Consider the following 23,807-nt stretch of genomic DNA (forward strand, 5'->3'; position numbering starts at 1 on the left):
TTTCCTTGCTTCAACAGATGGTCCATATGTTATAACATTAGACCATGCATCCAATTGCTGATGGTTTCTTACATTTTATAAATAGTGTTTATACGTCATGTAATACAAGCCCAGTGAGTACCCACTACTGGAAGATTTTCAAAAATTGATCAACATAATTCGCTATTCTAATCTACCAACGCAATCTGCTCGTCGCAAACAACCCCTCATTTCAATTAATTGAAACGTTCCTTAAATAGAATCGTGGGTATACCACGTCTATAAAAAAAATTTACATTTTTCTTCTATGTATTTCTCTTTGAACAAAATTGTAAACAGGTAACTTAAAAAAAAAACATTTTTGCTGTTCATTTTGCTGGCAATAACACCCGTCTATCGTATCTGTTTATATTTATAAATTCTAAATTATGGGACCAAATACAACGAAGTGTAGAACGATAACATAACAATGAATGTCATTGACTTTCTTTATGCCGTGAATAGTAAACGACATAGCACATAGCTACATATCCATGAACATATAGATTTTCATTTACTTTCCATATGATAGAACGTGTTTGACTAACATTACAAGTCTTGGATTGTTTTTTTGTTGTTGTTGTTCATATTAATGAAACTTACACCGTAGAACGAACTGGCGTGGTGCATTTAATTTCTCATTGTGTGACAATTTTATGTAGGTATAGTATTACAAACTCTATTGATTAAAAAATGGTGATAGTTATGCTGATAACATGACAAACAAAATAATCGATAAATGGAAGAGGTAGGTGGATTTAACATTTATCGATGCAGCTTTCATAATTTATGACTCTCAACCAAATTATGTTTGAATTATGATTGCTGTTGATCCATTTTTAACATTCGGGTGATTATATGATCCAATTTAGTTCGCTATGATATTCGTTGGTGAAAAATGTTAAATCGATAAAAGTTGCATGAGAAATGAACAACCCATTGGGAAAATGTACTATATCGGTGTCAAAAATGACAATTTGACTTGCAATTTGTATTTTAATCGAAACGGATATTTTATACATCGGGACGGGAGCATCCGCGGTAAAGAAATGTGTAGTACATTATCAGTGCTTATCAATGGGATAAATGATAGAAATAGTACTTCTTCTGTGAAGTTTACCGATCCGATGCGAAGCCGACGTACAAGAAGCCATTTTAAAAACCTTAAGATTCATATCCGAATTTTTAATTTTACTAAACTAACCAGACATCTACATCTTCTCAAAATGTTGTCTTTGAACAAACGAAACATCTATTTATAGTTCGTAGCGAAAAACGGAAAAATTAGCACTAAATCTAACAAGTTGAGAATTTAACGTCATCAAAATCCACAAAACTTATTGCGTTACACGATATCGCTATATCTGGTTCACAAGATTCAAGTCAAGCTAGGTATTATGTTCAATGTCCGAGTCAATGTCAAAAGGAGAAACTAGATTTCAACTGTGATTATTTTTTACCATTTATACGATTTATGTTCAACTCTACTATTATTATAGTGTTTATCTGAGATGTCCTACATCCTACATATTGTTAAATGGGGGTTCGATTTTTTGCGTCTGTTTTTCAGCAAATAACGTTTTACGTGACCTTTCGAAAAATTGTAGGAATCGAATAAACTCAAGTTCAAAAGGCTATTATAAAAGTCGTCCCTAGTTTACGTTATAAGACAGTATTTCATTTTCTGATGGAAATGGAAGAATTGTTACGTCGTCCAATGAAAAACCATGTATTATAATATAAAACTGAATTTATATGATATATAGCCGCAGGAGTAACCTTATCATAATAATTATAAAATTGAATCTCTTGGGAAACGAAAGGAATTTTTTTTTTCCGAAAATTCGGTTCGGTTTATTTATTCATAGAATTTATAGCTTATCTCATTAACGTAAATAATGCGACTGAGTTGAAATTAGTGGGTTCACATTTTAGTGACAATTAGATGTTGTCAACGATCGATATGCTAAGTGGACAGATATTCTCGCTGTATGTCTCTCTGCACATCAAAATCGGAAACAATTAAAGTCAATTATAGAAACTATAGAATTATTGTGCAATATTGGCGGTGTTTATTTTTAAATTTGATCTTAATGGACATAAAACAATACATACCTACATCTTTAATGCATCATAAACTGACAAAAAAATATACACAAAAATGCTCCGAAAATAATAAAAGAAATCCGAAAATATAAGCTGAGAATGCAAACATAATTCTTCTAAATGGGCACCAGTAAAAATAAAAATTGAAGTGTATTATACGCTTTCGTATGTATATTTGGAGCAGATGTGGTTGATGTGACGAAATTCACTCCGTATAGCTTTTCCATTGCCATACTTCCACAACACATACGTTATGTTTGAACATAAAAACACCAGAGAAAAGTTTTCAAAATGAAGACGAGAAAAAAAAAATCGTCGTCTTGCCGTTTTTTTTATTTTTAGAACGCGACTACCTTTAGTATTCCAATGTTTATATTGAAGACTCTTGATTCGAGATTACGACGAAAATAATGACTTATATAATGGTCACAGAAAGAGTACGACATATAACAACTATTATTTCAGTCAAAAAGTTAAAAGTTTTATGAGAGATTGGTCGTAAATATGCTTTTCTGAAAGTGTTTTGTAAACAGAACAAAATCTCAGATTTATTTTTTTACATTCGTAAAGGCTTGCAAGAATGAAGAGTATTTATATATTGTCTAATGCACAGTTATAGTTCCACTTTGTCGTTGATGTTACAGAGGTGTATCGTAATACAAGTCAACCATAAAAAATTAATTTAAGCAAATACGTAAGTATAAGAAGAAGAAAAAAAATAGCGTCGCATACACGATGTTTGCTTGATGAATTGGTACTGAACCAGAACCGACTGTTTTTTTTTTATTTACAACAAAAAAACTAAAGAAGTTCAGATTATGTTTCCAGCATCAAACACAGATGGCTATTCACTAAAAACTATATTCAATTACGAAACAAACAACAACTGACTCAAGTTTTGTAAATAAAACGGATCCCCCGGATGGTTTCATTGAGCACAAGACAATTAAATTAAACGCTTAAAGTGTTATTTTAGCTCGAACAGCAGGTTATTGTAAACTTTATTTATTAAAAATCGGTAGACGGTAGAGTGCATGGAGTTGTAATAAAAATTAAATTTGCAGACAAAATTCGAATATAAAATGTTCTTTGAAGGAAGTAACACATTAGCACATAATGGAGTAAATAAATTAGAATCGAATTTAACGAATTATTTCGCAATGGTCACATAATGATTAAAATAGTTAGTCCTGATCCTAATAAAATTCTAGAACAGCAATTAGTGTTATAGGGTTTCAACATATAATAGCCATAACTCTTCCACATTTCCTATTGCTCACCCAAACCATTTTTTATTGACCTATTTGAATTTGAACACACATCGCAAAGTTTCAACCTCAACAAAATTTAGCAATAACAAGCAAATGGTACATCGTTGGTTCTACAAATAAAAGAGCAGTGTAGGTTCTACAATAATTACACCATAGCACCAACCTCTTTAAATAAACACAAACGATTTTTTATTTTTTTGAAACAAGAAATATATCCAAACATTAATAAATTGAGAAAACTGTTCATATCGTTTATGTTTTGATTTTATGCTTACATTCAACATTGGTTCAATATTAGATGCTATACGGCATTATTTCAGCAAACTATCAACACATAACCATATGAACTGAGAAAATGTGTATATATAATAATGTGCGATATATATAATTCTATCCGCCTGTGACCTCATAAATGGGGGGGCTTTTATAACATTTTTCAAACAATAAATAAACAGTTGAGTTGAAACCAATATGCATTACAATTTTTTTTTTGTTACAGACTAAGTAAGTTTGTTTGTGAAACCATATTCCGTATTGAGATAAACCAGAGAGCTACCTATTTTCTACACAAAAAAAAATTATTGACAAAGGCCAGGAGATTCGTATTTGGATGTGTTATGCATGTATCGTAATAAATTCAATTTATTTACACATGGACTATACATGCAAAACAAAAACGAAAAAGTGATACGATGTATGTTTATGCATAGTTTTTGTAGCGGTTCTTTTTTTAACGGAAAGCGTATAGCGACATAATCATTAAATCTGCTACTTTATTTGTTTAAAATATCGCCTAATGTCTGGTACAAGTTAGTTTTAATCTACATTTCGCTACTAGAGGATTTCATTTATTTATTATTGTCGTTGTCGATTATAGATGGATGTATCTATCGAGCGATAGATAACAATTGCGATGCATCATGCTTAGAAAATATTAGCTAAAAATAAACGTACCTTCATATCATTAATAATTTGTTGAAATAAACTGCCAATGGCGTTTCCGTCACGTTCCAGACTGATATCCATTTTGAGAGATATTGTTTTGTTTTTTGTTTCACTATCACTTTTATATCGAAAATGTTTTTGTTAAAAAAATGTGTGAACACTTCACTATATATATCAAGAAGTGTCAATAAATCAGCTTACACAATAAGTTTATTAATAATGTTGCATTGTTTTGCAACTGTTTATAATTCATTGGTGTAAATCGGTTTTTATAATATAAATCTGAATTGGATTTTTGGAAACATTAGCAATTGTAATAATCAACTCTGAACTTAGGTAAAGGCACAAAACTTCACTTGACATAGAATATTTCCGTTCAATTTTTCATCTCATTTCTCGTTTCTTAATTAATCTGTAGGTATTTAGCATCTCCAATTATTCAAACATAACGTTCTCACTTCATCACCAACTTTCTTCATGATTTCCTTGTTATATACCCATACGAAGTAGCAGAACGACGAAAATAGATCTTAGCAATTTGGTAAATTGAAAATTTTATTCCCCATATTCTTCAGTCTATGTCACATTTTCAAATGTGAATGCGAAAAGAAAATCATAAAACCAAAAGATTGATGTGATAAATGAATTTGACATAAATATAAGTAGATTACGTCCTACCTATTCTCCCTTTTTCAAATAGGTGTGTTTCGAATTTGTGCCGCGTGTTCTTTTCCATTGAACTGTACTTATAAATTGAATTGAAAATAATAATAATAAAAAAAACAACAACACAGAAGCCTATTATGCAAATAGCAAGGTAAGAACATCCCACATTAAAAACGACATCTTCCGTGTACGAAAATGTCAGTAAGTGTATGTAACGAGCTAAAAACAACGTAACTTTCATCGATCAAATTATACTATTCATTCCATTATCAAATGATAGCCTTATGTAACTGGTAATAAATACATAAATGTAAGAAGGTGTTAACGTGACAACCACTTCAACAGTCAAATAAGTAGAAAAACCGATTTAACTTAGAACCAGAAAGTTAGTTAAATTATGAATATTGGTTTTCAGTAGCAATGAATTCATCGTCAATGTGTCGTTCAATTGCATACGTACGAACTATTATAACAGGGAAACGGGGAAACTCACTCAGAATGTCTTATGTAGGTCTTCAAGTATTTTATTACGAGCGTAGCATTAAATAATTTCACACTTTTTTTTCGTCATTGGTACCGTTGACTCTGCGCTATGGTAAAACATAAAACATCGATTCAAAAGCTTATTCGAGTTTTTTTTCTTTAAGCCATTGATATAATATACCGAATGTAATGTAGAATTCAAATGCATTAATTAACACCTACAATTTAATATTTGAATGAGCACACACTAAAAAAACACCTTTATTTTCGCCTTCGCGTTTCTTTTCAAAATTTGAATGTTGCCTTATGTTGCATTATTTACTATTTAAGTATTTAAAATTTACATGCTCAACATCATCATATTTAAATATAAAATTTTTGGTTTCATGAATATTTCGGTGGAAACTGTTTAATATTACTCTCGTCTATTTTCGAATCGAGAGTTGAGCATTCACGAGTATATGTTGTTAACATCATTATGTTAACAAGTGGATGCTAGTACATGTTTCGAAAAAAGATATGAAATTTCTCTGTCTGATTTTGCAAATTCTATCGACAATGATATTATATACCATCGTTCAATGAGTGGTATCCGAAAATATAATTACAATCAAGATTGTCATTATGTCTATGAGAACGTTCTGTAATCTGAAAATCTTTCTACATTGAGTATCTTCATTTTAATGATTGAATGACTGGACGGAATTTCTTAAGTTCTTTTCGTTTCTCAATTACATCGACCGAAATAGAAATTCGTTTCGAGATGGGATTATTTCTTTGATTTTTAGATACTACACTGATATCATCGTTTTTAGCTGAGGCGTAATGACAATGCACGACTAAGAAGAAAAATTAATTCATTGGTGTATTAAGTCCACAGTCCACATCCTTACCTCGCAGAATGTAAAAACTTTTGGAGATTGATGTGACTAAAATGTTCTGCTCTCTCTGAACTTTCTAAAAAAGTTTTATTGGATACCAAACGCCAAACAATAAATAGAAACCGAAAATTCTACCAGACGTTTTCAAAAATCACTGAAGTTACGAGTGATACTTCGTGCAGAAAGTTACTTGCTCCGATAATTCGATTAGAAGATTTTTACATAGTAATGGCCGAGCGACCTCAGGTTTTACAGTATGTTTAATTATGGTTATTCGAAAAACATATGTTAGCCTGCGATTGTAACTTACGAGAGGAAGTTGTCGTATTGCATTATGATTTAATTAATTCTATTGAGCATGTGCAAGCTTATACTTTCTTCGTCACTTCAAGCATCAAGCGTTTGTCAGTATGTCAGTACTTGAACTTCTTATCAACCGCGATGAAATGCACAAATTTTTCAAATTTTTGATTAAACTATCAGCGCACACCGTTTTGAAATGGATGTTCGATTTACTGTTGGTTTATTTTTTCGGTTTCGTGTAAAACAATGATCACGCAAACGTTTCATATTTGATTGACGAAAGAATGGAGCCTTCTATTTGGTGTAAAATACACAATCAGATTACGTGATCGAGTTTGTTAAATTTATGAAATTCTCTATTCGATTGCTTATCAGAGCATGATTGACTGCTTTTAAGCATTTAATTATTTCATGTGTATTTTAATAATATGAATGTAATGTACTTTGGAGCGTCAAAAGTTCAGATTGAACTTGGGTATTGGACTTAGCGAAAGAAAAAACAAATTGTGCTGCCTACAAGCCATATAACATTTTATTATCGTGTTAAAATGTTTTCATAAATTGGAATGCCGCGCTTCATGTCGACAAATAAAAACATACAATGAACTACAAGTCTGTCATTATATGCATCATTATTCTAATTTTTCTAATTCTACCTTCGCTCAAAATCACGATTTTCGATTTGTTTTATTTTTTTGCTCAACTCATTATACCGTTACATGGATATATATAGAGTTGTTGGATGTAATATAAAATAGCAACAATACAAAAATTAATTCCTACTTCCAGATCAGTCCGAAACGCGGTATTATTATTACAGATTTTCTCACTTATGTTTTTCTAATCTCAATTTATTTTTTTTAGAAATAATTTTAACGATTTTTTTATGAGTTCGTTGACTGTTTTCAACCAAATATTGTCAGACTTAATAACGGCGTGTACGCTGCATAATAACCAAAATAAAAATTCGTCCAATATCAACAATTATATATGTCCTCCCACGATTTACGATATTAGCGTATCATTCTTCGACCCAGCAGAATTGCATAATACTCGAGACTGTTTTATGACTATGTTACGAAGACTGTGAGAACCAAAGACAGGGAGTAAAAGAAAAACTAGTTTTTTTGTGTATTGAAAATCAATTTTTACGCAATGCAATTAGTGGAGAAATGCATTTTCCTTACATAAAATCAAAATACCCGACTACCAGTAAAGTTTTGCGCCTTTAGGTTGATTTGTTTTGAATTTCATTTCAATTTTATTCCTCAAATTGTATAATGAAAACAAGGAATAAATGGCCGACAATAGAAAAATCCTTCTTTTACCTATGCACTATGTACAGTGTATTAGTTACAACCGTTTGTATCGGCGATGTCTGCTGTGAAAACAGAAAATTGTCCGATGGTTCTTTCACTGAAAATCTTATTAATTCCAATTTTGTGAATTACCACACTATTCACTGTTGATTTATTTTACTTAATTTTCACCATTCACTTAACTTTATCACTCAAAATATTCACAATTTAAATTCCAAAAAATCGACGCGACATTTTTACTTTCGACCCGCATTCGATCGAAACTTCTCTACTACTGAATATAAAAGAAAAAAAAAATGTTGTTGTAAGAGAAGCAGGCATTATATGGAAAGCCATAGACCACGAACCGAAGATGAAACGAAATCCACGAAGTGGATTAAGGCTACTCGAGCACTAAACTTTTCACTCCGTTTTGCCGGCAACATTTTGTTAAATCGACAGACAACGAAAACCTGAACCTAAATGAACATTTAACATTTTTGTAATTAAACAGATAAGCTAAGTCAAATCGTGCATGAAATCATGATAATTTTCTATTAAACGAATGCAAGGTTTTAGTATTGAAATGCATAGTTGAATGCGCGTCCAGCCTTAACTATGCCGGCAAAAAAGAAATGTCAGATAAGTTTTGGTGTTGCCAATGTTGCCATATTGAACTAGAAATCCTCTTTTTGTTTGGTAGATTCAAATTTTGGAGGTAATGGAAAGAAAGGAAAGTTAAGTATAGATTCCACTTAAAAAGAGCACTCCGTTTAGCCTCCGTCTACATGACAGTTGTAAAATAGAACAAAAGAACTGTCACGCAAACGGAGTGGAAATTGAATTTATTTCAATTTTTTACTCCGTTTACGTGACAGTTCCATTGTTTTATTTTACAACTGTCATGTAAACGGAGGCTAAACGGAGTGCTCTTTTTAAGTGGAAACTATACTTTATAATCGAATTTTTAACGCTGAGTCCGTAGTCTGTGAGTACCGATTTTAATAGGTTACTGTAAATTGTCTTTGATGTGGTTCTTTTACATTTACTAACGTAACTGGAATCAGAAATCCATTTGTATGAAATACTAAGCTGTGCGTTATATCAGATTAATTCGTTCAGTGCATTTTAATCTGATCAAAATCAGTTGTCAACTTTTCGATGATAAATGATTTCTTGGAGATAACTTTCTACTCAATGAAAGTGTAAACCAGGCATTGTCTATTTTGGCCCGTAGGACTTAGATATTATGTAAACGCACTCATTTTCACATAAATTGTAAGTGCGTTGAAGTTAAATAGGCCGCTCGGCCAGTTCTAGTTTCGTTACAGTACAGAACCTAAATCTGAAAGAATAGGTATACACAACCACGAAGGCAAGGCTGTGAAACAATAGGTGAAGACCCTTCTGAGTTGATCAAGAAGGAGGTGGAACACAAATTTTGACAATTTATACAAATTCTGTTAAACACGCTCATTACAGACTATGTGACATGCCAACTTGCTAAAAATATTATTTTATCAGGTGCTTAGTGTTCATAAGTTTTTAACAAAATGTCTGAGCTACCCGTATTCGTCAAAGTTCTGAAAGAACAGGTTAAGACACTCACGAAGACGGCTGACATCAATTTTGTTAAATGCACTCATTACATATTGTGTGAAAAGTCAATTTGATTTTTTTTTTTTTGCTAAAAAGAAATTGAGCTGTAAGTGCGCTGACGCGCCGCGTCATTCACAATAACAAACAAAGTGGCATTTTCCTTATACAAAATGTGTCATTTATTGTGAATGAAGCGGCGCGAAATTCCTAGCAGCCGTTTTACAAAAAAGTTGTGACTATCACAAAACAGTTGGCCCAGATTTTTAAGCAAATTTGTGTTTTGAAAGAAAGGGAGATATGGCGTTTATAGCGAACTTTCGGGCACATCTGATTCTGTTATTCTGTTATATATGGCGTTACCTCCGCCCATATATCTACCTTGGCCATTCCGTTCAAAGTTTATAAGTTCAAGTTATAGTTCAAATAGTAAGGCAAACTAAAGAGTCGGCGTCAATCTCGTCTTGAACATTTCGATTCGTCAAAACACATTCAACCGCATTCAACATTTAGATATCAAATTATGTTTGAATTTCTTGATCTAAGGCGAAGAAGAGGTTAATCGACTTTTTATTTATACCTACTAAAGGACTTTGCTTGTTGAAATGTCGAAAGAATAAGTGCTTAAAACATGAAAAGCACACCCATAAACAAAAGTTAGAATTAAAAGTTCATCGTATAGCAAACAATATCAACATTTATCACTCATATGTTAAGTTTTGGTTAGTGACTAAACATCTCTATGAATTAACTACACGTAAGGGATAATGCTCGCGCAGGCACTTTAGGCACGCCGGAAAGTGCTAAGGGGGTCGAGGAATATATCCAAATAAATTTCTCAAAATCGAAAACCAAATTTTTGATTTTTAGAAATTTATTTGGAGGTATTCCTCGACTCAATTAGCACTTTCCGGTGTGCCTAAAGTAGACAAGTCACAATAACCGGTAACGTGTTTTAATTTTATAACATTTATTTTGCTGTATTTTGCTACTTATATGATCACAATACTATTCGTAGCCATTTTAAAATTTCATTATTTTCCCACACAATTTTCAAATAAAATCCCCAAATCTCACTCGGCTCAATCTCTAATGCCCATAATAAGATGAGTGTCGTCCGACAAATACACCATCCCGAAGTTTGAAGTTTTCCGAAGTCTATTCCACGAAGTGCGTTCTTTAGCGCATTTGCACCTCGGTTAAGAATTTTCGTCAACATTTTACGTAGTTTAATCTTATCTTAAGTGCATATAATTAATAACAATTACACGAAACTGTAGCCACAGGTTTGTTAATTACCATTTAAATAAAGTTTTTGTATAAGTGTCCCTGATAACGTGAAAAAAATGGCAAAGCGTCTGGTCTAATTCCATTGAATGATGGTTACTCCGCTATACAGTTGTACCGCAAGAGAAACATTGTCTCCTCCAAAAGGATTTTTTTTCGCTCGTCTCAAAGAGAAATGGCGTCTGGTTGAAAAAATTTCGTACTTGTCACATGGTTATTGATGAGAATAATTTTTGTAATTTGTTATTTCTGTTACAAATGTTTGGCTACTTTCATGAAAATGATTTGATGAAAACTGAAATTCAATCGATGACTAATGCGGTGTCGATGATCGACTCCGAGACAAAAAAAAATGTCGCGGTCGCGGTCGCTCTCTTTGTTAGGTGGTGTGCAACATTGCGCCGATAATATTCATTTCAGACAGACAGAACAACTGGTGTAAATTTATTTTTTTTACTGCAAAAATCGTACTATTCCGAGTGCATTTTGAATTGGTAGAGCGTTGATGTAACTATTCGAACAATTATGCCAACATTTCATTGAACAGTTATTTCCTATTGCACTAATTCTCACGGTTTTGATCTTGTTTGTGGTTTTTTTTTTTCGTGATTTTCAGAAATTCCCAATCTACGAAGTTTTTTTTCTACATTTTTGCGATCGAATTAATTATCGTTAGTTTGTTTGAGACATTTTTGAAAAAAAAATCTCTTTCTTTGTCTAAAAACCATAGACACCGGGGCTTTGGAAATTAATTAAATTCGTTGATTGCATGTCAAAAAGGATAAAAGAAAGGAATAAAAATCGATCTCACAGAATTTTGAATTTTGATTGTTTCAGCTACTTGTAAATACAGTGTACATAGCGATGAGCTCACAAACTCGTACGACTGGCGGTAGCCGTCCGTCGAAGAAGACCAACAATGTATCTGGATCCGCTAAAACAGTGACCATTACCAAGAAAACAGAACATCCAAAACCAGAAAAGGATAAAGTTCATGTTAAAGTGAGTATCAGAAATATTTTTACATTAATCGAAAGGGATCTAAAGGGATTCTATCAGCGATTGACTGTTTCTTCAAAATGTCTTACGTAATGGTCGTTTGATAGGCTGTGATGTTTCGCAAGGCGGCTCCTTTTTTTTGCAATCCACTTTATGATGATTGAGCACTTGTTCGATAAATTCTCACGAATTATTTGTAATTCCCTTTTGGAAACATCCAACTGACACAGAACACAATTTATTATTATTCAGCCTGAGGTGGCGTGTATATTTGATTGTCTGGATTACGTTGTTGTTTGTTTTCATATGTATATACGACAACAACAAATTATTCTGTTGGCATTATCGCAATAACAATAATTTTATCATCAGTCATTTATGGTTCAATTTTAAATATGACTCACGTTCTTCGTTCACGTTTTTCATAAATCCATAGAATAACTTATCGAACTCTTGGGGAGAGGAACGTGATTATGTGGTGAAGGCCTATCCAATTGGCGTTCAATCGCAAGACCAATGTGAACATTTAGTATTGATTTTATCAGTGTCACCAATCTCGATTCTATTTGAATCGTTATCAGTTCATAATGATGAACATTGACCATTCAAGTGCTAACAATGGAATTTTGTTTGTATTGCAGCCAACAGCAGAACAGATTCGTATCGCTCAAATCACAGACATCAACAGTGGTTCAGAGGATCCGAAAATGCGTGAGAAAGTTGCTAGTCTGATGGAGACTACTCATCGTTCCGAGGAAGATGTTTGTTGTGCGTTGTATGAGTGTGACAATGATTTGGATCGTGCCGTCATATTTTTGTTTGAAACTCTTCCTGTTGGGGCGTTTGAGACGTCGTCCAAGAAGAAAAAGAATCGATTGACTAGTGGAAGTGGAGACGCTACTGGTGACGAATGGGGCGACAATGGAACATCAGGACCGAATAACAATGATGTTCGTGAACGGTCACGCAACCGCACTGGCATGCGTGGGGGTCGTGGCGGTTCAGATAGTCGTGGATGGAGAGGCAGAGAGTCACGAGAAAATGACCGAAATGCATCAGATAATAGGGGAGAACGTGTTGAAAGATGGCAAGGAGGCAGTCGTGGAAGTGGACGAGGTGGTTTTCGCGGCGGTTTCGGAAGTCGTGGAGGTCGTGGCGGAAGAGGTGGTTCAAGGGGAACTAATCGTGATAATAATCGCATATTTAGACCCGAAGAGAATCACGAGGTTGAAACTTGGAACAACAGTCTTGTTACTGCGACTGTTGATCAAAATAAAACCGAAGATTGGGGCGGAGACTGGGACAACGACGAATACACTGAGTCATTGGCTGACAGCAAGGTATTCACGCCGAGTGTCAATCAAAACCAAACGGTAGAATTATCTGCTCCGCCTGGTCTTGAACAGCAACTACTCAATCCGCCGTCCCAACTGACTGATGATTTGGTGCAGTATAGTGCAACGGTTGTGTCAAGTACTGCTACAGGTACATTTTTTTCGTAAGGTAAATATCGAAAGAAAATTCTCTTATTCATTTACAGCAGGTGCTGTGGCTGCAGTGAACAACAACCAGGTGCAATATCCCGAAATTCACGGTTCGTCGGTAGCTCTGCGTCAGGCACTGGATTTGCCGCAAATAAATGCATCTTCACTATCGGTCGAGCAATCTCAGTATTTCAAGTCGCTATCTTCTCAAAATTCCAACCAACAAGCATCTATGAATGCCTATCAGGTGCCACAGCCTGTGCAATATTCGACCAGTTACTCGAGCAACAATAGCTACGTTGACCAAGTGGTTTCATCCCAGCAAGCACCAACTCGAAAGCCTCGAGCAAGAGTGCCGCCTCCATCTAAAATACCGTCAACTGCCGTTGAAATGCCTGGTGATACTTTAAACAACATCGGTTATCTGGACGTTCAGTTCGGTCAACTTGAGTTCGGCAATGAAGAAGCATTTGACGCCATTACGGATAAATTCAATGCGACAATCGACAGCTCGCAGAGCGTTACTGGTGATGTTACGACTGACTACCAAACTAAATCGTCCGTACAACAGCAGCAAAATGTTTTGGCATCGCAAATGATCCCAACTGCAGATGTATTGTCCGGCCAAAGTGATGGATTATCCACGGCGTACAATCAAAGGGGTGGTTCAGTCCAACAGTCTGTGTCTGTGGGTAGTAACATCAGCAACAGTGCAGGTAAATATAACCATAAGATACCCAAAGAAGAATTTGAAGAAAACGTTTCTAGCTCTTGAACAATTAGCCAAAGCTGATCACTATGGCAATGCGGTCAGTTCATCGGCAACATCGGGCTATCACAACCAGTCTGCTTACAATAACAACGTGTCAAATAGTAAGACAAGTGGATATCAGCCGGGCGCCAACCAGCAGGGTTACACTAATTCCAACTACTCGCAACAAGTAACTACTGGCAATAGTTACTCGACGGCCGCGTCGAACAGTTCGTATAGTTCGTACAACCAGTCCGGTGTGAATCCTTACCAGCAAAGTAACTCGAACAATGTCAGCGGTGTGAACAGTTCGAGTGGTGTTTCATCAAACAACTCTGTTCCAGTTGGAAGTGGCTCCAATAATTCCAAGTGAGTAAAACTCCACTTTCTTTTTAACATGATTTCCATGCAGGTAACTGATGTTTTGCCATGCAAATAATTCCTTAATTGTTGTGAATAACTTCAATAAATCGTCTGAAACATTGCCGAACATTTAGTGGCACTTACAGATTGTTCATGTTTTCATGAACAGCTGTTCGGTTTCGACGATATTTTCTTTTTGTTTTCTTTTTTTTTTGTTTTGTTGCAATTAACGTGTGTGTCCCTTGTAGTTCAAATTCGAATTCGGGCTATTTGTCCAGTCAGTATCCGAGCAGTCAAACGTCGTCAACGTATCCATCGCAGCCGAGCAATGCTTATCAAAGCAGTCAGAGTGTGTATGGTAACACTGGATTAAGTAATAATACAGGGTGAGTTAAGGTTTTCTTTTTCTGTAATTTATCTTGTGATTTTTGTGGTGTGTTTACTTAATATTATGCAGAGCTGATCATTTAATTTATCATTTTGTGAGTAAACTCATTTACTTTACTGACATTTACATGAATCCAAGTCGAATTTTTCTGTCATCAGTGCAATCAGTGGGTTAAGTCGCATACAACCCACCCCATTTTGGCAGTTTTTTTTTGGTTTTACACACGAAAACCACCAACATCGTGATTATATTAGCAAGCGATAGTTTGTAAACCAGTATGAATACCTACCAAGAGTTTGTTTTGTTGGTAATAACGATTGGTCAGGCTAATCTGCCGATATCAAAAAGGGTTAAGATATTGGATTAACATACCTGATGTACTAAAATGTACTAAAAAGCCAGGTACATGGTTGGATTATCCTCTACGAAGTAATCATCATCTGTCGTCTTACTCCTCGAGGGAGCAAATTGTCGCCATCGTATTCGGTTCCGTGCGAGTGCCATGACTTCTGTTCATTCTTTCTCGGCTTTCCTCGTTTCTTCGAAGACGTGATTTTGGGCCTAACCTTTTTCCGCGTTCCCTGTGGGTTCCAGGACAGTGCGGTTTTCGCGATGCTTCCCACAGGGCGTCACTTTTATTTTCTCGAATTTGTTTCATTTTTACAAGTCGATTTTTGAAATGTTTTCTGGCCAGCGCATTCTCAGGATTCTTCTAAGCCTGGAGCATCGATTTACGAAGACTTGTACGACTTGCGAAGTAATAATGGTTGCTGCAAGATTGACTTCGTCCAACGATGTATCAGAGATGTTGACAAATGAATTACCAACCGTCACTTATATCCGTTTATATATTATAACAAAGTTATTCTTGTTGTTGTGGTACCCATATAACTTCGACGTTACGCTTGTTGTATTAAGTTAAGTTAAGTTAGAGGTGGGTGGGATAAATGCTTGTTGTATGAAGCATCAAAAACGGACAGTGTTTCTGGGACATGGAATTCTTTGAAGATGCATTGACCACGTGAATCTCTTATTAAATTCGCTAAATCTTTGGTTTAACTTCTTCTTCGACTCACCCGAAATAAGCATCAATAGACAATGTCAGTAAAGTAAATGTCAACCCTTTAATATCCCTTTTTCCGTCGACTATACATTCTGCTTGGATTGCTTCAACAGGTATGCAAATAGTTCGAACGTTTCGTCAGCGGCGTCGCAATACAGTAACTTCAGTAGTACAAAACTGAAAGAAACTACACCAGTTACTACCATATACGAGAGGTACGTAGTGTTGTACATTAATCATCTATTGATTTTGCTTTCTGTTGCTTTTCATGGCTTTTTATCGACGTAACATTTTGTAACATGGAATTTGTGTGGCAAGCAGCGACTAGTTAAAATTAAACCAAATCCAAAATTTTATTTTCAGTGTCGTCAGTAGTGCACCGAGTGTTCTTGCGAACTCAGCAATAACGACCAGTAGTATGAGCTCACCGTCTCTGGGATTGAACAATACTAAGGTGACTAGCTCAGCAACTAAGAGCAGTGGAATTGTTCCCAGTAATGTTGCAATGGTTAGTCAATATATCCCAACCGGAATGCCATTCTATCAGCAGCCTACTGTCTATTCTTACGAGGAAATTCAGATGATGCAACAAAGAATGCCGCATGTGGTGAGTCAGTTCAGCCCATTCCTCTTCTAAAAATTTTCAAAAAACTCACACATCGCACACATTACCAACATTGCACTCTTTTAATCAGCTTCATTTTTACTCGCACATTAACAATTTCGAAATATCCAAACAAAAACAAAATTCTTTGTGAAAATTTATGCTGCCTAGAATGATATCATCTCGCAAGATAACAAAAACAAAAAATTATTTGCTTGCAACATTTCGAATTTGATCAAACTTCAGCTGTTTTGATGTGCTTAATCGGAGATACTCACACTTCCGGGGAGGAAAGAATCGGAAACTCTTACACTCGTGTAATTAATCTCTGAACGGCGGAACGATACCGCAATGTTTCTTTCGATTTTGAACTTCAGAAATGTTTGCAAAAAATATTGCGCATGGGTTTGATATGCAAATGTTCACCTGATGTTATTGATGGATCCGTAGACGCTTTCAAGAGAACAATAGAATATATTGCTCTCTTCAACGATTCCTACAGAACAGCAAAGTTTGATCAAATAAATTATAAAAATTGATTCTCAAACAGTTCTTATATCCAACATATATGGGCTAGTTGAGCATTAATTTTTATTTGTGGATGTGACTGTTGAATGTGATTCACTCATTCCATTACCGTGCATTTTAGCCTGGATATTATGACATGAATTATCAACCACCGACTAGTTTGGGTGCAGCTGGAGTGCGAGATGGTAACATTGGTTCAGTGGCCGCTTATTCGACCATTTCTGATGCTCGATTTACACGAACTGACAATAATTCAAGTCCTGTAAGCAATGTACGTATGCCGTTGTCATTACGTGTGTTTTAGTAAATTAATTTGACGATAATTGTAGGTTCCTAGTACGATGTCACAACAGACTGGATCCGGAGGGCCACTGTTAAATCTTCCATACGCATATTTCTACGGAGGGAATATGATGGCTGGCGGTTTCCAGTATGGCACACCAGCGATATATCCAGTAATATTTCTCAGTTCAATTAAAGTTGAATCGGTCATCTTCATGAATTTTCTTACAGCAACAAATGCCTACAGCCAATGCATCGTCAGGCGGTCAATTCCCTAAGCCCTCGTACAATAGTGGCTACGGTTCAACTGCCTACGACACATTAGGTCAAAATACGCAAGACTATTCGAAAGGTGCATATCCAGGAACCGGTGTGGGTCAACAGTCGAAAGGTCAAAATGTGACAAATCCACCGCCGTCTGGAACAGGAGCGGATATCTCTTCGTCCATGTATGGCAAAAGTCATGTGGCACTGAATAAAGTCAATGTAAGTTGAACTCTTCGTGCAATTAACATTCCACTTTCACTAACTGAGTTTCTGTTCTGCCCAATTTCCTCACAGTCATACGATAAACAATCTTATTCGGCAACACCGCCACCGTTCAATTTGACTGGAACACAAACAGCTGGAGCGAATTCCCAAGGCTATAATGCCCAGCATATGTATATTCAGGCCATGCCGCCTGCTGGCCATCATATGCATCAGCAAATTCAGGTGAGTCAATCGAGAATGTTATTTTAATCAGAACTCCTATCGTTAGCACTTCTCAGTTTATTCTAGATATATCTCAATTTAGTCGAACAAATAAAATTTCTTTTCAATTTATTATTAGTCGTTAGATTTAGATTATTTTTTGTGCATGACCGTAGAGTGCTGCAATTAGCTTCTTCATTTGAGCACTATTTTAATTTATTAGTTTCGGTGATAGTGGTTGAATAAAAACAAACAGTTTAGCCAACACTTGACTTGTTTGCTGGTCAGATGATTTCAGAAAGGAATAGGACCAAAATTTTGCTTAACTAGTAGAATGTGTCAGCTGTAACAGCAGCATCAAAATTGATCTCTAATAATTAGTCTGGATTTCTAAACTCTTTTTTGGCCTATAAACTCAAAGTTAGTGACAAGTTGACTGCAATGTCGTAGAATCGAGTACAACTCCCAATGTAATGTTTTACATATTGGTTAGTAGAGGTTGCAGATACTTCCAAATTTAATACAATTAAAAGAAATGTATCCTTTGCATATTTGTAGCCCACGTTTAGGGTGAAAAATATTTGTTTTTTGATGATTTGTCGAACTAAAATTTTTTTTTAGAAGGTTAAACCATTAAAGTACGCAAAAATGTGTTACTTTTACTAATCCCCTTAGAGAAACCTTTGCAGATTGCGTAAATTTATGTTTCTCCAAGTGGGTTAAGTTATGACTCACAAACCAATTGTTCCCTTAATAGTTACACATTTTTGATAGCTTAAATGGTTTTACTTTTTCAAAAAAAAAATTTTGGTTCAGAGAAATCATCAAAAAACGAATAAATTTCCGCCCTTAAATGTAGGCTACAAATTTGCAGAGGGTCCATTGCAGTTAAGCAACTGTGTAATATCGAAATTCTTTCATTCAACCGTGGCAAGTGCCTCGTTATTACCGCTTAAGGATATGTAGACCGGATCGATCTAACAATTAATTCAATTCTGATGAACTAGATTTCGTTCAAATTAAAAAATTTCGCTTCTAAATCCATGGATAGTCAAAGAATTCAGAATATTAAAAAGTCAGCACGCTTATTTTAGTTGCTACGAAAAGCATTATTCGGCTGGTATTCCCTCCATTTATAAATTATTAAAGTGATAGCGCCTATGGGGCGGCAAGATACATGAACCATTTTAGAAAAATTAACTTTTCTGTTTTACTTTATCCGACTCAATCTAAAAAACCAAATTATTAAGCCACAGTTTCTGTAGACTTATACAAAATTTTTTGTATTTTCTAGGACTATTTCTTTTAAATCAACGCTTAAAAATAAAATAAAACGATAAAATAAAACACTATCCGTATATGAATACACATGTCACACGCAATTTAAAAAAAAGAAAAATGTTTGTGATTGTTTGATGAGACATGATAAATTAATTTCAATTAAAACTTTTTTTTTTCTTTAAAGAAAATTCTTAACAACAAAAAAATGTTTTTATTCTTAAATGTAATCAAAAGTAAATTTTATCCTCTTTTCTAAGTAAAATCAGAGTTAATTAAATTTTGAAGTTGATTTTATATAATTTTTTTTTGTTTTTTTTTTTCTCTCTCTTTCTCTTCAACAAAATATAAACAATGCATGCAACCTGTTTATTGTTTTGGTTTATTTTTTTGTTCATCTATAGATGGACGGCCGTGTGCAAAATGCATCAAGACGGGTAAGTTTATGCTTTACGTTCACATTGTTATTTTAAGCTTTTAACTTTTTACTAAATTAAATTTAGTTGCATTGCTTGCTAACTATTCGGAATTATATTGGCTGATATTTGAATTAAGGTACCCGAGTACACAAACAACAATGTACATACGGTTAAATCATACGGTACAATTTTTCCATTTCAACATCAAAGTTGCTCCGCATTACAATATATTTCAGTTTCAGCAAAATTGTATTAATGCCATACAGACGTTGACAGAGTCATGTCATTGTGTTAACTGAACCTAGTATTAAATATCGGTCGATAAATTGTTCCGTGTCGTAATGCATGTAGAAATTTCAACTTGATTTCACTTTATCAGTTTGTTATGCATTTATTTTTAGAACAAACTTAATAATCGAAACTTTTGTAGTCTCTAATACGTAGAACAAGAACATACACCTTTAGACATTAACAGTTATTCATCTTGTTGTTTGCTATGAGTTTACCTTCGGGTTTTTGTTGTCACATATTTTACTTTACATTCTTACGTGGCGATCGATAATAATCGATTTAAAATAAGAATTCGGAAAAGGCGGTTTCGGTGTCGGTTCTAATAGACAAAAAATGTTTCCTCACCGACATTTAAGTGCAACCATACATCTGATATCTAACTGGTTCTTCGATTCCTATTAGTTTTCTATATTTCATCGTTGATTTAAGGCATTATTTAATATAAAAAGAATTTTTCTTGTGACCAGATTTTTTACCTGTCGTCTTAAGAAAGACGCACATGCATCATGTGATCGATAGATTTATCCTCCTGACGCCAAAATAAACACAAAGACCAATTTGCTTCTTTAAACTTTAGGAGAGTGTCGGGGTCTCACGTTTAACCTCAGAAGTATAAATCTATATGGTGGCGGACTCGATGTTAATGGTGTTATGAATGTTATGTGTTGTTGAAAACATCAATTCTCGCTGTAGCATTGGAACTTTACAGTCTTCCTATGTGGAATTTTCATATAATGTTGTTCAAGATAAACAAATCTCGCGACGTAAATTAAAAATTTTCATCGACCGACAGTAGTAGTTTGTCTACGTTTTTATTTTAGTAGTGTCATAGTTTATGAAGTTTGCTAATATGTTCATGTTGATCATCAAAAACGTTGACTTTTAACATTGAACCGCCAATTTTTATTGTGATAGTAATATTTAGTAAATGTTATAATAATTCGTATCAGATCTTAGGATTTCTGTGATAACACCATAAAACTTCGACTAATGGAAGTGATTTGTTCGAGTTTCTTATTTTTGCTGGAAACAGTTGTTAAAATTTTCAATTTTTTTTTATTTTATTTGCAGGACTCGAACAGTACTGGTCAACGACAGCAATCGAGCAGCCAAAGCAAATCTGGAGCCAAGCCAGGCTATTCACCGTCGTACTGGACTGCTCAAAATTAATTTGATAAATGGTTAGTTGAATGAATCCCCAATTTCGAAAACAAAAACAAAAAAATGCAGAAATTCATTGCATTATCGGGCGAGACTTTCTCATCGTAGGTTTTGCTTGTAATAATTTTTAAATGAAAAAAAAACCACATCCACACACACAAACACAATTTATTTTGAAATGAACAAGTTTTTTTTTGATTTTATCTACGTAAACAGCAATTAATCGATTTAAAGGAAAATAAAATAAATAAAAAAAAATTAAAATATCATGGTAAATGTCTCATCTTCTCTCTTCTCAGTATGATAATTACAGATACACAGTGACTTTTTTGTTTCTTTATTTTTCGTATACATAATTCTGAAGTAAAATGAAAATTCTTATGTTTAAAAAAAATACCTTGGTTAAGACAACAGACAAGAAAAAACGTTTTTTATTAACACAATTTTGTTTAGTTTTTTAATAAAAAAAAATATTTTAGATTTACAATAATTACAATAATAATTTATATTAAATAAAAAAAAGAAAACAAATTAAAACTATAAGAAATAAAGAAAACGAATTCACATTTTAATTTACTTTTTAATTAAATGAAAAAAAAAACTAAAATAAAATATATTTAAAAAAGAAATAAAACAAACAATTTATCAAATACAAACGGTTCTTTGGCATTTTCATTCATACATTAATGGAAGCTGTTAATCAAATTGTGAAATCGGAAAAGCAAAAAAGCTTTTCATCATCAAACAAATCAACAAATGAGCCGACTCCATTGTTGATTTATCCGAGAATTTATTGGACGAGTTACAAAATGTTGCGAGAATCCGCAAAGCTTAAGAACCGAAATTCTTGCTAATGAAAAGATTACATGTCTGAACTCAACAGTACGCAGCAACAGTGATTTGATTTTGACTGTCCATTTGAGCGTTAGTCTGATAACAAACAGCTGGCACGCATTTTAGACTGGGCACCGGGAACTATATTTTGTAAAGATATTTTTTTGAGAATATAAGAAATTTGTGAGAAAGCTTTCAGAAATTGAATAAATTCTGAGAAATCTTTTATTGAAAAATGTAAAGTTTTTAAAGGCCTTTGTAGAGTTTCTTGAACTATTCTTTTACAAGGAGGAGGCGTTAACACTTCGCTCAACCTACTAAGATGACCCTGATGACCTGTAGGCAAATCATCATGGGTTGTTGATAGTAATCCAGCTAACTAAGACTGTGCATGCTGCCGTTGTCTCTTGCTGTTGAGATCCTCCGCCACCATGCTAAGTCCTCTCTCCTGTCTCCGGCCCTTTCTGTGCGTAGCGTTAAGGCACCATCTTCTATACGAGTATACGTCTTTCGCTGACGATGCTGACCTGATAGGAAGAGGGACTTTAGCAGTCAAGAAACCTTTCATAGAAATGGAAAGAGAAGCGTGTAAAGTTGGACTCGTGTTAAATGAAGAGAAAACCAAGTATCTGGCATTAGAGCGCAGTCAAGGATCTCGTGTGGGGCAAAACGTGACCATGGATACGTACAATTTTGAAGTCGTGCAGTCATTCAAGTATTTAGGTTTGACATTAAACGTAACCAGTGATATAGAGGAGGAGATCAAAATGAGAATTGAGCAAGGAAGCAGAAGCTTCTATGCACTGAAACACCTGTTCAAAAGCTCACTTGTATCCCGTGCAACAAAACTCCGACTCTATAAAACTGTAGTTCGACCCATCGTCATGTATGGTTGTGAGATGTGGTCCATGACAAGAACAGATGCTGAACTGCTTTGAAAGAAGAATCTTAAGATCGATATGTGGACCAGTAAATGAAGCAGATGGTTGGAGAAGACGAACGAATATGGAATTGTCCGAAATTTTCGGGATGAATTTCATCACAGCTGCAGTAAAATCAGCGAGACTCCGATGGGCGGGGCATGTGGCTAGAATGAATGATGACCAAACTGCCAAGAAAGCCCTCGACAGGAAATTTGAAGGACGTAGACCGTAGAGTCAGCCAAAACCCGCTTGGGTTGACAAAGGCTGCTAAGTAAGTAAGTAAGTAAAGTTTTGAGAGGTCGATTTCTCAAAATATCCCTGTTTGGCACCCAATTATATTTTTTCATTCACACTCTAATTCATCGATGCTTGAAATGGTTAGTAAATGTTTCCCATGCAACATTTCATTCGTTCTCTTAAGTTCGATGGACTCTAGAAAATTGTAATGTGTGACCATGTTAAATGTGTCGTTCCCTGTTTTTTCAGAACTCGACACTACTCATTTTTCTACTTTCTACATTTTACACATTCTATCCTGTGAGTCGTTCCTAAGTGTGCTAGATTATCAACCAGCAATCGGGATCATTGCTAATGTTACCTATTTATCAAAAACGGTCATGTGATTAAGCCTAGTTTTGGAATATTACTTATGTCTAACTCATGTACACATTTTTCTTCTCTAGCTTGAAATACTAACAAACTATCTCTCGCCGGTAACAGTTCCTGAAAATAAAAGTTGGCCGAATATTTTATTGTGAGTGTTGATTGGACTTGGGTTGGACTTTAGGAAGTTTCGTTTGTTATAGAACGAGTGAAGCGAGTACAGAACTTTTCATACAAAATGCGAACCGTTCTTCGAAAAAAAAAGTGTTCACCATGCACCGATTCTTTT

At 34.6% G+C, this 23,807-nt stretch overlaps 2 protein-coding genes across 41 annotated transcripts in view; one reads left to right on the plus strand and one right to left on the minus strand.

The window, feature by feature from the left end:
• LOC119081341 (alpha-protein kinase 1) overlaps positions 1 to 8,266 on the minus strand; it is a 37,714-nt gene extending 29,448 nt beyond the window's left edge. For 6 of the 7 annotated variants that reach the window (XM_037190144.1, XM_037190147.1, XM_037190146.1 and 3 more), the window contains exons 1-2: positions 8,002 to 8,266; positions 4,350 to 4,622 (exon numbers count right to left, since the gene is read on the minus strand). In XM_037190144.1, coding sequence (XP_037046039.1) covers positions 4,350 to 4,421 — 72 coding nt within the window. In that variant the 5' untranslated portion in view covers positions 4,422 to 4,622; positions 8,002 to 8,266. The remainder of the gene's footprint in view (positions 1 to 4,349; positions 4,623 to 8,001) is intronic. The other variant, XM_037190142.1, reaches the window with a different exon arrangement.
• Positions 8,267 to 10,697: 2,431 nt separating this feature from the next.
• LOC119081343 (protein lingerer) lies at positions 10,698 to 21,427 on the plus strand. 34 transcript variants are annotated; one of them, XM_037190152.1, is made up of 14 exons: positions 10,698 to 10,853; positions 11,692 to 11,856; positions 12,495 to 13,338; positions 13,394 to 14,053; positions 14,106 to 14,457; positions 14,700 to 14,837; positions 16,016 to 16,117; positions 16,266 to 16,509; positions 17,156 to 17,305; positions 17,364 to 17,489; positions 17,548 to 17,802; positions 17,878 to 18,030; positions 19,692 to 19,724; positions 21,069 to 21,427. In XM_037190152.1, exons 2-14 carry the CDS (start codon positions 11,719 to 11,721, stop codon positions 21,165 to 21,167), a joined length of 3,294 nt encoding a protein of 1,097 aa, XP_037046047.1. In that variant the 5' UTR covers positions 10,698 to 10,853; positions 11,692 to 11,718; the 3' UTR covers positions 21,168 to 21,427. The 34 variants fall into 34 exon arrangements, with proteins under 34 accessions (XP_037046047.1, XP_037046051.1, XP_037046049.1 ...); XM_037190156.1 differs by having other exon boundaries at positions 14,121 to 14,457; XM_037190154.1 differs by having other exon boundaries at positions 13,397 to 14,053.
• The last annotated feature ends 2,380 nt before the right edge of the window (positions 21,428 to 23,807 follow it).

The sequence above is a fragment of the Bradysia coprophila genome, unplaced genomic scaffold (assembly GCF_014529535.1).
Source record: "Bradysia coprophila strain Holo2 unplaced genomic scaffold, BU_Bcop_v1 contig_358, whole genome shotgun sequence".
NCBI lineage: Eukaryota > Metazoa > Arthropoda > Insecta > Diptera > Sciaridae > Bradysia > Bradysia coprophila.